Source organism: Camelus ferus, chromosome 1 (assembly GCF_009834535.1).
Source record: "Camelus ferus isolate YT-003-E chromosome 1, BCGSAC_Cfer_1.0, whole genome shotgun sequence".
NCBI lineage: Eukaryota > Metazoa > Chordata > Mammalia > Artiodactyla > Camelidae > Camelus > Camelus ferus.
In genome coordinates, this window is record NC_045696.1 from 77,643,638 (window position 1) to 77,660,888 (window position 17,251).

The 17,251-nt window shown below is 40.3% G+C and overlaps 1 protein-coding gene across 11 annotated transcripts in view; it reads right to left on the minus strand.

Moving 5' to 3' along the window:
- Positions 1-17,251, minus strand: part of NAALADL2 (N-acetylated alpha-linked acidic dipeptidase like 2) — a 1,180,690-nt gene that overhangs the window by 68,631 nt on the left and 1,094,808 nt on the right. For 9 of the 11 annotated variants that reach the window (XM_032484091.1, XM_032484056.1, XM_032484093.1 and 6 more), the window contains one exon: positions 784-877. The exons of the other annotated variants lie outside the window; for them this stretch is intronic. In XM_032484091.1, coding sequence (XP_032339982.1) covers positions 784-877 — 94 coding nt within the window. The remainder of the gene's footprint in view (positions 1-783; positions 878-17,251) is intronic. 11 annotated transcript variants of the gene reach the window in all.

Consider the following 17,251-nt stretch of genomic DNA (forward strand, 5'->3'; position numbering starts at 1 on the left):
CAGTCACTAAAATAAAAGTCGTAAGAATCATTGAGGGGGAAAAATACTGTAGTAGTGTAGTAGTCATCTCTGAATTAGAGCCAACCCAGGTAGTCAAAATTTAAAAAAAAAAGTATGAAACTTTCAGATACTAGAACTACTTGGCTCTTTAGAATAATCCATTTTCCAAGAATTATTGCTTCAGTACTATAGTTAAAACGTTGGCTTTTATATTGAGAAGTACGTGTCTACAAATAACCTGATAGGAAGTGTATGACTCCAAGAGGAGGAGGAGGATGCCTTCTGTAATTACAATACTGCCCTTTGTATTTGGTGAACAAAGGCAAACTAGAAGTTTAACTGAAAGATTAGATGAAGGGAAAATAAAAGTAATTATTAGGGTGGTGTTTGAATTCTGTAGAAAGATGTATATTCAACAACGAAGGAACTGAAATAGAGACTATGGAAGTAATTTCCCTATTTCTTCCTTGTCATCCTCAACCTAGGGTGAGCCAACACTTCACTCAGATGGAATGGGGCCCATACCTCACGGAAACCAGTATCGAAGGAGAAAGGTCTGGGCCAGTCTTGCTTATACACTGACTGAATATTAGGTACAGCTCATTCTTGTTGACATGGCAGCCAACATTCTTCTAAGCCCTTCCCACGATTATCCTCCGTAGGAAGCGAGGTGCTACATCACCACAACCGGTGAGACAGTGGGTGACTTTATCCGTGCTCTGTTGCAAATTAGTTGAGCAATTTTTCATTTGCTAAAATTACTATAACTCAAAGAAAAATTACCTTTAAGGCTGTTTTGAACTTCTAAAGCTATATCGAGAGCATTAAAGGGCAGAATCGGTCCATCGGCAATTTGCAAAATCACTTCTCCCAGGAGCTGAAAGAGAGAGAGGGAAAAAATGCTAGCATTTAGTACTAACGGTTTGTGTGTGTGTGTTTTTCATTATCTCATACACACTTATACTCTTACCCAGAATGGAAAAAAACCCAGAGGGAAAAATATATTTTTATAAAATCTCTTTCATTTAAGCCTCTTTTTAATTTTATATATATTTTTCTATTAAAAAAATCCTCATTATCTTTTTCATGTCTCAGAAAAGCATAGGAAAAGATAACATTTTCTTTCTTTTGGGGGCCTAAAATATTAAGAAAACTCTCCTAGCTGAAGGAGTTGTAATATTTAAACTTTGAAGCAATTTTTTATCAAACAGTTCAGAATGTCATGTGATAAAACAATCACGAGGAACAGCTGAAAATCAATAGCTGGTTATTGGACTAAGTAAAATTCCAGATAGTTTGAATGATCAATTTATTTCACCGAAGACAGATTTAATTTTAAAAATCCTTTAAAATCTTAGGTACTATTTTCTTAATGCTTTACTTTATTCCTAATTATGTTTCCAAAATTTATCAAAATTAATACCATTTCTGCATCTTGCAGATCAATGTTTAAATTAAATTTAAAAAGTATAAACTTTTAAATGGCATCCCCCAAACTCACATCTGGAATTCTCACACATGCATATGCCCCCAACACTGCACTCAAAACTATGTTTGAAAACCAACATATGCAGTGCAGCTGAACTAGCAACTGCCTAATAGACTGAACAAGTCGTCTGCATTTTTATTCATCTCAAAGGAACTTGGGGCTGGCGGCAAATGCCATTTTTACTCTCCCCTGCTCTCTCAAGTGATATTTAATATTTACCTGGGCTTAACAAATGTCCCTACATCTCTTAAAACCCTGAAGCTGGCACACAGGGAAATGTGGCTGTGTTGATGTTATTAATGCACTATGAAATGTTGTTAGTGAATGAAAACATTATCTCGTGAAACAACACAGGGGAAATTAGTACACTAACTTGAGACAGTGTGTTACACATAAAAGAAATAACGTACAAGGAAAATGTGATGTTAAATATTCAAATCTACATATTCAACAAGGGTCAGATTCCATTTAATATTTAAAAGTTATATTTCCCAGTTGTTTGCACTGTTTATATCATGATGAAAGTACAATTTAATTTGGTCCTCTTCTACATGATTGGGGAAATGCACTTCTTAGAAATGGAAACACCTTTGATATCCCCCCCCTTTTTTTTTTTGAGATGTTTTTCCCTCCCGAATGTAGCAACCACTTCTCCCCAAATGCCTAAGGTACATTTGCAGAGTTTTATTTCCAGCATATGATCACAAAAATCCTGGGAAACTGCCTACTCTTAACTATGCTGTACTCCAGGAAAAAAGCATTATCTGCGGTAGGTTGATATGGACCCTATTTCTATTCCACTCTACCCTCTCCAAATTATTCAAGGAACACCAATATTTGGAAATAAATTATTTGTAAAAGGGATATTTAAAGAAGATTAAGAAGCATTAGGGTCTCTTTTTCCAATTTGCACTGAAGACTAGAAACTCCAAGACAGGTTTTGTTTACACTTTCAGAATCTGGAAATCTTATCTTGCAAAAGATTAAAATAAAAGAATGGGGAGGGAGAGAAAAGGTGGCTTCTCTGAATGCTGCTGGAGAAAGTTGTTTTGTTTTAGTTTTCTTAAGAGTCATTTGGCAGCTCGAACAACTGGAATATAATCCAGCCACCTTGTTATGTCTTTCAAAAAGAACCTGGCAACAAATATTGGGGCTTCTGAGGCACCTGGGCCATGGTAGAATGCTTCAACTCAATCAGCTTTATCTGCAGCTCCATAAGCAGGAGGGAGATTTGTATATACCTTGTCATGCAGCGAGAAGAGAGGAGCCCTACTGCACGCACTTGCTGCCCATTCTGGACGTCACTTGTATTCAGGCACACCAAGGCAACCTTCCCTTATCTTTATATAAAGCCCCATTCTTTTCAGAGTGCTTTACACCCATTTCATTATCTCATTTCATTATCTTGCCAAGCCTAGAGACAGATAGTGGAGGAATTAATCCCATATTAACAACACTGAGTATATGCCTTACTGGTTTCCCATCCAAGATGGTGACAGCAGTTTCCCGAGCTTATCTCCTCCAAGGGACACATTGAATCTACAGCTATACATCATGAAATAATTTCCTCTGAAAAAACTCCAGAAACTAGCTAAGAGACTCCTACCCATTGGGTGAACAGGGAAAAAACCCACACTGAAATGAGTAAGAAAGGCTGAGACCCGCTTTTGCCATAAACCCCACCCCATCACAGTGACATTCAATAGGGAAAGAACTCACAACTCCCACTTTCTCCCTGAGGAGAGAAGGGCTTAGATCTGACCTCCAGTGCCCCATCTTTTAAGACTTCCACCTGAGGGTCAAGTCCCCAAAATATCTAGCTCTGAAAGCCAGTGGGGCTGTTTTCACAAGATACACAACACTATAGCAAACAAACAGTTCTTGATGGGCTCATGAGGACTCATTGTGGTTCTCCCCTACAGCTCAACACAGGCAACAGGAAGAAAAAAACAAACAAAAAAACCCACGCCCATCTCCCAGTCTCTTCCTGAAATAGACCTATAGGCCTATTTGAATACTTGGAAGATTTTCTGCCTGAGGGTCAGGCCTCTAATTTAGCTCACAGCTAGGGACAGATCCTCCCTAGAGATCAGGAAAGCCAAGAGACTCCATCTCAGTATTCTCCCTGTGGCCAGCTCCAAACTACCAGTTTCTCCCCAGAGGAGCTTATAGACACACCTGGCACCCTGGCTTTTGTAGTTGCCACTCAGGGGACATACTCTTTGGTCATTTGGCTATGATGGCCAGCATAATTTGCATTTATGGGTCCCGCAGAACTGGAGCAAACAAAGAAACACTTTTAAACTGTGCTCAGCACAGAAGGAGCAGACAGAAATGCCCACCTCCTAGTTTTTCCCTGAAAGAGGTTTATTTACATACTTTAAAAAAGCTGTTTTTTTCTGAGAGTCTGGCTGCTAATTAGCCTGCATCTAGGCGCTGACTGAGATCTTTCACTCTGGGACACAAATAGGTCTTGGCACACCCTCAACTACTGGAAGCCACTAAAGAAAAGAAGGAGGCTTGGGCAATCACAGAGGTTTGAGATACAATCAAGAGCTAGGGCCAGGCTGAATGAGAAGTTTCGTATCCTACACAAGAGCATTCCTCATGAGTGGGAGAGGTGGCTGTTTCATCTAATGCACAGAAATCAACACAGAGTCAAGGAAAATAAAGAAACAGATAAATATGTTCCAAACAAAAGTACAAGCTAAAACTCCAGAAAGAGACCTTAAGGATATGAGGCTAAGTGAGTTACCTAAAGAGTTCAAAGTAAGGTCACAAATTTGCTCACCGAAGTCAGGAGAACAATGCATTAACAAAGTAAGAATTTCAGTGAAGACAGAGAACATCAATATTCACATTATATGGGTCCAAAAGAAGAAAGAGAGAAAGGAATAGAAAGCATATCAAAGAAATAATGGCCAAAAACTTTCCTATCCTGGAAAAAGAAACAGACATCCAGATCCAGGAATCTTAGACAGTTCCAAGAAGAGTCCAAACAGACCCACAGAGAGACACATTAAAATTAAATTATCAAAGCTAAAGAGAAGGAGAGAATCTTAAAAGCAGCAAGAGAAAAAAAAACTTGTTACATACAAGGGAATCTCTTAAGAATTTCAGCAGATTTTTCAGGAGAAACTTTGTAAGCCAGGAGAGACTGAGGTGATATATTCAAAGTGCTGAAAGAAAATATTGTCAACCAGGAATACTCTACCCAGCAAAACTGAAAGAGAGATAGAGTTTTCCACACAAGCAAGAGCTTAAGAAGTTCATCACCACTAGACCAGTCTTATATGTTAAAGGAAATTCTTCAAGCTGGAATGAAAGGACACTAATTAGTAATAGGAAAACATATGGAAGTATAAATTTCACTGGGAAAAATAAATATATAGTTAAATTCAGAATACTCTAATCCCTCATGGTGCTGGGCAAATCACTTATAAATTAGTATGAAGGTTTGAAGATAAAGGTATTAAAAGTACTTATAGTGACAGTAATTTTAAATGGATTTACAAGTTAAAATATCAATTTGACAGCAAAAATCAAAAGTGGGGAGAATGTGAGTAAAAATATAGAACTTTGGTATGTGTTGGAACCTAAGTTGTTATCAACTTAAAATAGACTGTTATAAATATAAGATGTTTTATATAAGCCTGATGGTAACCATAAAGTAAAAACCTAGAATAGACACAGAAAAGATAAAAAGTAAAGACTCTAAGCATATCACTACCAAAAGTGTTCAAATCACAAAGGAAGAGAGCAAAAGAATTACAAAATAGCCAGAAAACAATTAACAGGATGTCAATAGTCCATACCTATTAATTATTACTTTAAATGTAAATGGACTAAATTCTCCAATGAAAAGACATACAGAGGCTGAACAGATGAAAACACAAGAGATTCATTGCAGCTTTAAGGACCCACAGAACCTGAAAGTGAAGGGATGGACAAAGATACTTCATACAAATGGAAACCCAAACAAAACAGGGGTGACTATACTTATATAAGACAAAGACTATAGTATGAGACAAAGGAAGTCATTATACAACGATAAAAGAATCACTCCAACAAGAGGATGTAATATGTAAATATTTATGGACTCAGGAGCATCTAAACATGTAAAACAAATATTAACAAACCTGAAGGGAGAAAAAGACAGCAATGCAATAATAGTAGGGGCTTCTATATCTAATTTTCAACAATAAATAGACTATTCAGACAGAAAATCCATATAGAAACATTAGACTTAAACTGGACATTAGATGAGATGGACCTAATAGACATTTATAGAACATTCCAACCAACAGCAGCAGAATATACATTCTTCTCAAATGCACATGGAATATTCTCCAGGACAGATCACATGTTAGACCACAAAACAAGTCTTAATAAATTTGAGAAGACTGAAATCACATCCAGCATCTTTTTCCAACCCCAATGTTATGAAACTAGAAATCAATGACAAGAATAAAACTGGAAAATTCAAAAACATGTCTAGATTCAGAGTGGTATAGTGTCTCATTGGCTCAGGCAACTGAGGTCCATGACGTTGGCAACTGGGTGATCCCTGACAGTAAGATCTGTGGGGGGTCCTGAGTGGCTGCAAGGACTGTTGGGGTCCTCAGTAGCAAGGGACCGGGGCAGGTGGTGGGGATAGCTGGAGTCAGTGGTGTACACATGCTCAGCTGCAGGCACATACACGTTGGGAAGGACCTGGACCAGTGGCAGGGGCTGGGGGCGACTGGGTGCATGAGCAGCTACAGCTACAGGACTCACGTAGCTGTAAAGGCAAGTGCAGGCTCATGCACTGTAGCAGGGCCCAGGGACAGAAGCCAGTGCCAGCAGCACCTGAATTTGAAGTAACAGGAGCTACCGGCAGGCAGATGTAGTGGTGCAGGCCTCTGATCGGAGGTGGGACTGGCTCCCGGTACAGGGGCAGCTGTGGGGGCCTTGGTTGTCATCATGTACTCACGTGGCCTCAGGGGCTAGCCATAGGTGTGCACACAACAGTAGAGGATGGGGACGGGAGTCGGGGCCAAGGGTGTGTTGGTGCACAGCTACACAGGGACTAGCTGTCGGTGTGAATGGAGGTGCAGGCTAGTGACAGGAGTTGGGGCCAGCTCCTTTGTGCAGAGCCCTGAAAGGCTGGGGAAGCTGGTCACTCATTCTGCTCTCTATCTTCCTACAATAAGAACCCTCTCTGTCCACAGAATTCCCTCTTGGCACTGAGCAGTGCCGGCCTAGGGGAAGGAACCATACAGGCAAAATGTGTGTTGCTTTTGTGTGGTTATTCTCAGGTTATGTTGTTCCACTAAGTGCTGAAGCTTCTTTAGTGGACTCCTGAGCTCTGCCAGGGCTATTTTCATTCTTGGATAGCTGTCTTACTGTCTTTGTGGATGGAGGCTGGGATCTCCTACTCTAACATCTTGGTGACATCACTCCCCCGAACTGTCTGAAATTTCATTATAATAACTTCACAAGCCCACAATCTGCCTTTGTCCTTCTTCCTTCATGCTTCCCAGATTGTCCTACCCCGACCAGAGGATAAAGAATATGTCAGAATAAAAAAAGAAAAAAAAAGTCTTACCGAAAAAAAAAAAGGATTACTATATTAAGAAATGAGTTAATGAATACCACCATGCAAAAGTTTTCCTCTCTTACTAAATATTATTGATGTCTCCAAAATTAGTGGTTTCATTGGCATTAGACAAGATCAGGTGTTAGAAAGAAAATAATTACTAACGGAGCCTTCTTTTAGATTTTTAGGGTAACAAAGGCAAATTACAGTTATTCCATATGAACGTTTCTCTTTCTTAAGCATGAAATAATTTTAGTTGTATTTAAAGGTTCAAAAGAGTGTTTTTAGAAACTTAATAAAGGGAAATACACATATACATGCCCTTTTGGCTTAAATTTTATAAGTAACAATCTTCTGCCTTGTAGGCAGGTATTTTTTACAGTCTCTGACTTTGTCACAAATCTTTTGCCACCAGTCTAGAGAAACAAAAGAAGGTGTTTGTTTAATAAACTATGAATATCTGGAATAGGGCCATTTCTCCCCCTGCCTCAATTATTGTATTGGTGACTGTATTAGCAATAAATACTTCCAATAAATTTACTAGTTAATACAGGAACAATGTAATTGGATGTAACTAGGTTCATTACAGTGATACCAATACCATGGTTCTGTAATGTAATTTCTTTTTACCTACAAGCAGAGACACTCAGTAAACATGTGGTTTGTTCCATTTTTATAATTCTAAAGGAACCACAGTTTCTACCTCATACCTAAGCTGCTAGTTAAAATATCACTGTGGGACTGTCTTTATGTCCTGACTCAGACTTAAAATGCAGCCTCACCCCACTCTAGAAGGTAGTGCTGTGAGATCATCATCACACCTGTTTTATAGGTTAGTGTGAGAGAGAGACTGAGAGAGACTGGTCGCTGCGGCAAGGGCTGACATAACACGACAAACGGCAGATGAATCATGAACCACCCCCCTAGTATTATTTGGGCCTTTATTGTGTGATCATCACTGCGCTATGAGGGAGAAAAGAGGACTATAAGGCAGTTTCTCCCCTTAAGATTTTCTTTTCTGTTAGTGACAAATCTTACCACTCTTACACAATGAGAGGGAGAAGTTAACCGTATAAAATTAGCGTACATGAATCTTTCGTTTCCTACGAGGCACTGTTTTCTATCTCGCTTCTAACACACCATGAACTTAGACCACATGTGATTTTTGGGCTCCAGAATCTAGAGTGTAAAGGGGGAAAGATATTCCAGACAAGGGAAATAAAAGGAGCAAAAAACCCTGGGTAGAAAGAAGCACAGGTGTTTTAGAGAAACATGAAAAACACTAGTGAGACTGCAATGGAGTTATTGGTTAGTGCAAAGTACGTGTGTGTGTGGAGTGTGGGGCAAGGAGTCAGAAAACCCTAAAACTCAGTCAAGACAGGTGGTCGTGATTCAGCGGTCTGTAGGGAGTCCTTCCGCCTGCCCTCCACTTTCAGAGCAGAGGTGTTATCTGACAAGTTATGTCCTGGTGAGAGTCTTCGTAACGTGCCTTTGTGCTGCATGGCGCCCCTTCAGGCTGCTGTGTTCATCATGAAGTGACCTGGCACTCATTTATGTCACTTTACAGGATAGGAGAAAAATCCCTATTTAGCAACAAATGCCCTGTGGATAGCACACTTCAGGGCAGGCCAGCCATGGGCAAGGGGACCTGGGGGGTCTCCCTGGAGATGAGCAGAGCATCCCAGCCCTCAGGATCCCTTCCAGAGCTGCGACGTCAGGAGGCAGAGGAAGCAAGGGTGTACTCCTGACATACCAGCCAGTTTTCCCAGCAAAAGGAGAAATTTAAATGGCACTATACAAACTTGGTGCACAAAATCTATGTTTCTAATATGACTAAAATTCAGCATTAAGACCCTCATTATCTCTCACCTGGAATACTCCACACTAATTGATCTAAATGTTTGCCTGTAACCCATTCTCCACATTATAGCTAGAGCTCTGCAGTTATCTATTGAACACATATTTTCTGTGAACCCCCAAAATACAGACCTGTCTCTGCCACTTCCTTTCTGTGGTTCCTCTTTAGCTTTGGAAAAATTGATGGTATCCAACACTCAACTCAAAAATCTATATTCTGGCAAGTCTATTTATGGAAAAAAATGACTTGACTTGAAAATAACACTTTCTTAGAAAATCAAGGACTTATATATTCCCCACAACTATTAAAAAGTATCACTTCAGATCAAACCCACTTCACAGAAACCAGTGAGCAAAACTTAAATGCCACAGCTGCCCCCTCAGCCCTCGGAGGGACTGCCCTGTAAAAGCTGCACAAAGAAGTGGAGACACCCAGTCCCCCTGAAAGAGACCTCCAGTTGTTACCAATGGATGACTTGAGGCCTCCTTCTCATGGAGAAGTTTGGATGAGATACACAGGAGGCCTTGCCGAAGACCTTGTTTCCACTGCTCTGCACACACATCTGCTAAGCTCAACAGTGGTGGGGGGCGGGGACAGACAGGACTTGTTACAGAATTCCTAAGCTTCCAGGAAAGAAATGGTTCAAGACCCCATCCTTTCCTTCTTAAGATTTCAAAGATTTTAGGTTTGATGGGCTGAGGTAGTCTCAAATGATGTTTACTGAAAGCAAAGGATTTGAAAAATCTATGAAGAATTCTAAAAGCTACTGACAGGAAAATTCATTTTAAGGAAAAGAAGGATTTTAATCAAGTAAAACATATGGGAGATTTCGTTCCTAAAATTTGTGGCTATTCTTAGGAACTCCTTGTAACCAATTCTATTGGTCTATGTTGGCAAACAGTGGTAAATCTGTGAACCCAGCATGGTTGTGAAACACCTATGGCTCTGGCTACCAAGAGAAGAGAGAGCCCTTTTCTCTCTAGGACCCTGAGAAACTATCATGTCTGCTACAGCTGCCAAGGGTTGAGCAAGAATTCTGGGCTATCTGGTTTGGGGGCTGACACATGTTTTCACGGCAGAGCTGCTGTGGCTGACAGACCACGCAAAAGCTCTCTGGGTCCCTTGGATATGATGGCAAATTGATGCAACAGGGATTAAAGAAAGGAGGTATAAATGTGGTATTTATTGCCACAGCACTTTAATTTGATGATTAAAGACATGGGACCTTATTTTCTCCCCTAAACTGAAAAAAGTATAGTTTTTACAAACACACACTAACCACATGTGAAGGCCAGGGCATTAAAACACTAAGACTGCCTCTGCTAGCAAGAAACTTACGGGTGAGGAATATGGACTCCCTGATTCTCCTCTCCTTTCCAGCCTCCGTTCCTGCTGCAAAGCCCAGCTCCTCTGTGTTCTCAGCCTAAAGTCTGACCACACAGGTTTACCATTAACCTTTACTGTGGCCTCCTCCAGAAACAGACTTGAGGCAGAATTTGTGTGCAAGTAGTTCACTGAGAGGAGAGGGTAACAAAATGAGGAGAGACAAGAAAGGGAAGGCAGCCAATAGGAGGCATTTGATCAAGTCACCTATCACTGTGGGTGACTGGAGCTTAATCCTGCTGGAGAATACCTGAGACCCAGAATAAAATAGGCTCTTCAGAATTTTCTCTTAAAAACAGCAAGGGATCTGGGTTTTGATTCTTTAGCGCCCATAAGTCATTGGACAAGGATTGCTTCATGGAGGTGTTAAATCTTTAACCATCTGAACGGTTGTCCATGACCGAAGAAAGCCTTAGGCAAAGGAATGGAAATCTATCGCTAAAAGAGAATCCCTACTTTCTATTGCTAGACCACAAAAGTATTTGAGATAAATATTTTTCAATGTTAAAATATCTTTCCTCTTTCAGTGACTATCATCACCCATTTGTTATTAAACTGTAGCAGAGAAAATATATTTATGGATTAATTTGGAAATAATCAAGTTATTCTGAAGTGCATTTAGTCAGAGTTTTGACTTTACAACATACTTGTATGTTCTTAGCCATATTGTTCTTAGAAAGGGACCACCTATGTTGATACTTCTTAGCACCTCGAAAAAGACACTTTCAGATTCCAACTTTCCTTTTATACCATGTTTAGTAATTTGCATACCATGTGCTGCAAATGTGCTGATTAAAAAATTAAAAATTAAGTTTAATTCACTAATAACTAACTTCAGCATAATATAAATAATAACAGCAGGTAACATTTATGAGCTCTTGCCATGTGCCAGGCATTATTCTAAATATTTTACATGAATTAATTCATTTAATTATTGCAATAGCTTCATTCTATTTCACAGATGAGAAAACAGAGGTATTGCTCATTTAAATAACTTCCCAAGGCCATTTAGGTAGTACATGGTAATTGTGAGATTTGAGGTCAAGCATTCTGGCAGCAGAATATGGACTCTTAACGCTAGTTTGCATCCTTTTCATTCCTTTCCAGTCCCTCCAAACAAGAAGAGATTTGATAATTTACCAAGTCAGGAATACCGCTGGCGACTAAGACAACATTTTCCAAACCTGAACATGTGCTTCTAAGGAATAATCAGGGGCTGATTACACCGATCAGGCATATTTAATACCCATATCACAAGTATGTCCTACTAGGAATCATAACTTTTGATACTTGCCAATGTCAATTCTCACATTTGTACATTCTGCTTTCCTGAGTCTAGAAAAATGGATGTAGAGATTTATGAAGTAAAAAAAAATTTCTAAGATGTCCTCAGCAAATAAAGTATTTTCCCATTTTCCTTGATTAAATAGGTATCAAACACAATCGGCTAGTATGCAAAGTGCTCAGAGTTTACCTATTTTAGGAGACTGTAAGTTATTATTATTTCAACTTTAGGTTCTTTGAACAAGATTTAGGGAAATGCTTTAAAACTAACATGAACACTTACCAAATGGTTCTCAGTGATCACATGTCCTTCCACACACATACGCTTGAGGGCATTTCTCATATTAAATCAGTTTTTATTGGACGCTACCATACGTCTTAGACTTGGTTACTGCTGGGGATTTTCAGGCCTTTCTCGTGAAAGCACACAAATATAGGCTATAATTATTTAACAGTTAAATGCTAAATGGTGCTATGAAAAGGTATTCAGGGATCTTAATGGGTCTGAAGGGATCAGGAAAAGCTTCCTTGAGCAAATTCTTTCTGCGAGGAAGGCACTGTGCTAGGCTATATATCCTATAGGAAAAGTCAGAAGCAGATGTGGTGCAAAGCACATGCTCTTACGTTAGTTTATACAGGTCGCTGAGTTGGATTTGACATATCTTCACTCAGTAATACAATTAGAATGCTAAAAATATATTTGATTATGTATCTTATGTGTAGTTCATGAAAGTTTCTTTAAAAGAAAAATGCAGGTCTTTGGGTAGGCAGAGCTAGCTACCTTCGTCAAGCTCCCCCCACATCAGTACCGACAACCAAAATCAAGTCTTCTATTGTTGCAGACACCACTAGCAGTTCTGGGGCTGCAAACAGGGTAGGAGTTGTTTATTTTTAAAAGGGTAATTGTATGTTTATTAAATCATGCACTTGGTAAATTATCCAAAGTAATTAATCATGGAGAGAAAGATTAGAGAACTGATTTAGTAGAGTTGGTAATAATGCAAAAGAAACATACGTCAAATATATGTAATGCAGTAAGACAGAGAGGCCAATGATTTCCTATTTATAGCTTATTTTTAGAGACTGTATTTTCAGAGCATAATGCTGGAGATCTGTACATGCAATATAAAGTGGTTTTAGTTTGCATTTTAAGAATTTAATAAAAACAGAGCTTCAGTAATGGATGAAGATAGCATTTCTTCTTCACAATCATTAAACAAAGGATGTTTTGGTAATAATGGATGCAATCACATATGAGGTCAGTTATTTAGTTTACAGATTGATATCATTTTGATAAAAATTGTTAATATAATTACTCCCTCTTCTATGTCCAAGTTAAAAAATAACAAAAATAAATTAAACCTATATTCTACTATAGATTTGGACATCTGGTAAAATTTTACTTATCTAAAAATAGTATCTTCAGAATACCATTCTATTTTTTCATAAAAATCTTCACAGAAAAATAATGACATCATGTTTCTATATTTTAGAGTCAGTAAGGGTAATAGAGGTGGAGATATGAGAGTAAAAAAATAAACAAACCAATTATTCTTTTGAACTTGCTGTGATATTTTATATGATGGCCAAAATATATGTGACCCTTACTGTATGCAATTATATTGCTAATGCAGTTTCTTTTCTGGCTATAAATGCAATACACGTTGTAGTAGACTACATCCTACAGAGTAAGCGTTGACATTTTTTAAATAGTAAAAGAAACACACAGCTTTAGATCCTTTGATTTGTGATTAAATTAATGACAAGTTTCTTATATCAACTTTCTCTGAACTAGATGCTATTGTTCAGCTGAATCCCAAATACATGTGTATAAATAGGACTTGCATAAACAGAGCACACAGTCTGGCTCTAGGATTTCCATGATTTCTCTTTTCTTCTTTATATGTTGCTCAGTGATAGTCAGGACTCTTACAGCTCCCCGATTTTCAAATATCCCAGAATGTCCCACAAAACAACACAGACTGAAAATTCAGGATTTTTAAAATATTATCATCATTCACCAGTGTGATATGATCCTTAAGATTATAATTAATTTTAGAACACTTCATCTTAGAGATACTTATTTTGAAGAAAGGCTTATAAAGCACGTACAATTCAAGAGCCCTGGGTGAAATGCTAACAATGTGAAACAGTTCTTACAGTTAAGGGGTTTGTGGGTTGGAAGCCAAGATATTAGCAAAGAAGAACAAAAAGAGCATATAAAGTGATGCACCCAAAAGGTCAAATGAGTACGACAGTGACAGGAGAAAACAGTGGTCGTCATGGACAGCAACAACCCAAGAACACTTCTTGGAGATTTCACTTCTGGGGGACCGTAAAGGAAAGTACACACTTTAGAGAGGTGGAGATTTGAAGGTAGCACTGTCCCCAAGATGAAAAGGCAAATATAAGTTCTGAATCCAAACACTAAGTCAGGAATATTTTAAAGGAGAAAAGGTAAATAAAGTTGGAGACTATATTGTAAGCGATTTCTGTCACTGTCAATGAGTTCCTTATAAAGGAGAAAGGTATTCCATTTACACTGAGGTATCTTGACGAGTTAAAAAAAAGTTTTATTTTAAAGCACTACTAAGTAATCATGAATAATTTCACCTGGAAAAAAGCTAATGCCACTCCATATAACAGGCCAAAGCAAAGCCTGATCTGGAAAGGCAGACTTTTTTTATTTCTTCATTTTGTCTGAGCATTGGTAATTTGTATTTTCATGCCACTACCGTCACCTAAAATTATGGTATCTGAATGTATGTTGTGCAAAACACAACGGCCTTCAATTTAGAGTGTACAGATTCAGTCCTTGCATCTCTGTGGGCCTTGGTTTCCTTATCTGCAAGACCTTACTCTAAAACCCAACCAGAATATTCGCTTGAATTTTTAACACATGGTTGGTACTGAGGGGTTCTGAGAGTGTTGAGGGATTCAATCTAATAACAAAAGTGTGGGGCTGTCAAAGAGCTAATGTTTTGTAGAAACTGAGGTGGATTTTAACCAACCGCCATGGTTGTCATGACAAACTCCATGTTTTGTAGGCGGCTCACTTCCATGGATATTGTGAGCTGAGCAGTCTCTTCCAGGAGGAGGAGAGCATGTGGAAAGACCAGAGCTCAGCAGAGCCTGTCACTGGCTACTGTCTGAGAAGTGGAGGGAGACATCCTTCCACAAGCTTCAGGAGTCCTGCTTCGTTTGCTTTCTGAAGTTTGTGCGATATTTGTATGTTTAACTCCTCAGAGCAAATAGCAATGTTATACTACCCATCACAGAATAATATTTCTGCTCACTCTTTACAAAGAAGTTAGTCCAATAAAGAGAGAAAATGGTAAATATGTGGGTTTTGCATGTTTAAAAGGAGGGTAGAGGGGGAGACGGAGAAGATGGCGGAGTAGAAGGACGCTCGTAGCTCACCCTCTCCCACAAATACACCAAGACCCACATCTACAGACCCACTCAGCCAACCAGAGCACCTGCGGAACTCTGACAGAACATCGCCCTCTTCAAAAGATAAAGACGCCAAAAATCTGGTAGGAGAAAAGGAAAAAAGAAAGAACAAAAGGCAAAGCAGCGCGGGATGGGTCCTGCGGGGAGGGAGCGGCAAAGGAGGACTGGCGCTCGCTCGCTGGGTCTCCCCTCTCCAACTGAGAGGCCAGCGGGACGGAGGGGGAGCCTCCGAGGCTCGAATCTGTACAGAGCAGCCCTTGACTAACAGAACTAAGTTAAACGGGCACAGAGCGTCCCCCCGACACCCAGCCTGAGACGCGGGCCGGCAGCCGCGGGCAGGGCCAGGCTGCACAAGCCGGACGGAGGACGTGGGTGGCTGCACGGAGGCAACCCCGGGGGAACGCAAGGGGCTGCGCGCCGTGGCTGTGGGTGCACAGGGCAGAACAACCTGGGCCCTCCGTAAAACAGCAAGGTTGATGTGCTCTCAGGGGAAGGGTGCATACCCCCATATCTGAAAACCCGCGGAAAGTTTTCGGGGGAAGAGAGGCGGGGCTCAGGCACAGCCGCCATATCCTCCGGCGCTGAGCACTCACGTGGGGGCAGGGGCGAAACCTGCATCCGCACCGAAGGGCTTAGCAGCCTCAAAGGCCAGACTGAGACTGGCCTGCAGCCTGGGGCAGATAGGATCCTTCCATCCCGGTCCCTCAGAGAACTTGCTCCACAAAGACAAACAAGGAGCTGGGTTTTGGCTCGGAGCAGGGACAGGGCTGTCCCTCGGTCTTCCCGGAGCGCACCTGCGGAGCGCCGACCAGGGCGGAGCGCGCAGCCGCACAGAGAGCAGAGCAACCAGTGGCACAGGTAGAGGGAGAGCAGCCCCCCGGCCTTTCGGGCAGGAACACAGCCCCTGACCGAGGTGCTGGGAGGGGGCACGACCCGCCCTCCTACCCTGCCAGTCTGCAACTCTGACTGCGTCATCCGGAGGGGCAGCGACCCGCCCGCCCACAGCAGAGAGCTGCACCTGACCCAGTGTTAGGAGGAGGCGCGATCTGCTTGCCGACAGGTGCTGGGAGCAGCACAGAAGAGGGCGCCAACGGAGGGCCTCTGAAAACAGCAAGCTGAGCTTCCAAAACAGGACGAAGACAGAAAGACTTCACATTAAAAGCAAACAGACTCCAGGAGAACACCGACAACCCCCCCCCCTTTTTTTTTTTAATCTGTTTTTACCTGTTCTATTTTCTATTACTCTCTTAATTTTTACTTCTTAATTCATTTCTATTTCTCTTGGGTTTTAATATCCTGTTATTGATTAGACACAGGTTTCAAATACATCTATTCATCTCCCCCCCCCCCTTTTTTAAAAGGTTTTAAAAGGATGTCTCAACCCGATTAATACTCTGCTTCAACTCACTCTTCTATTATTCATTATACACTGTTTTCAAACCCTCTTTCTCCCTTCTTTCAAAATTCTTTCTCTCTCTTATTGTTTTTTTCTTTTTTTCCTAAGTTCTATTCCTAAATAGGCATTAGATAGATAAAATCCTTAAGGACCAAAATAAACAACTGATACTCCATGACCACAGTGCCAGGGAGGTATGAGCAAGATGAAGAAGCAGAGAAACCTTTCCCAATTAAAAGAACAAGAGAAATCCCCTGAAAGAAAGATCAATGAAATAGACATCGATAGCCTACTAGATCAAGATTTCAAAAAAGGAGTGATCAAATTGCTGAAGGAATTAAAAGAGATAGTGTTTAGAGATATAAAATATGTCAAAAATGAAATTGAAGCTATAAAGAAGAGCCAAGTAGAATAGGTAAACTCATTGACAGAGATGAGGAATGATCTAATAGCTGTGCAAAGCCGACTAGATAATGCAGAGGAACGAATTAGTGATCTAGAAGACAGGGCAATAGAAAGCACCCATTCAGAAGAACTACAAGAGAAGCAAATAAAAAATAATGAAAATAGCACAAGGGACCTATGGGATAATATACAGCGTCCCAATCTTCGCATAATAGGGGTCCCAGAAGGGGAAGAAAGATGAAAGGGGATTGAAAAGGTTTTTGAAGAAATCATGACTGAAAACTTCCCAAACTTAAAGAAGGAATCAGATATCCAAGTACAGGAAGCTCAGAGGGTCCCAAACAGGAAGAACCCAAATAGACCCACACCAAGACATATCATAATCAAGATGGCCAGAGTCAAGGA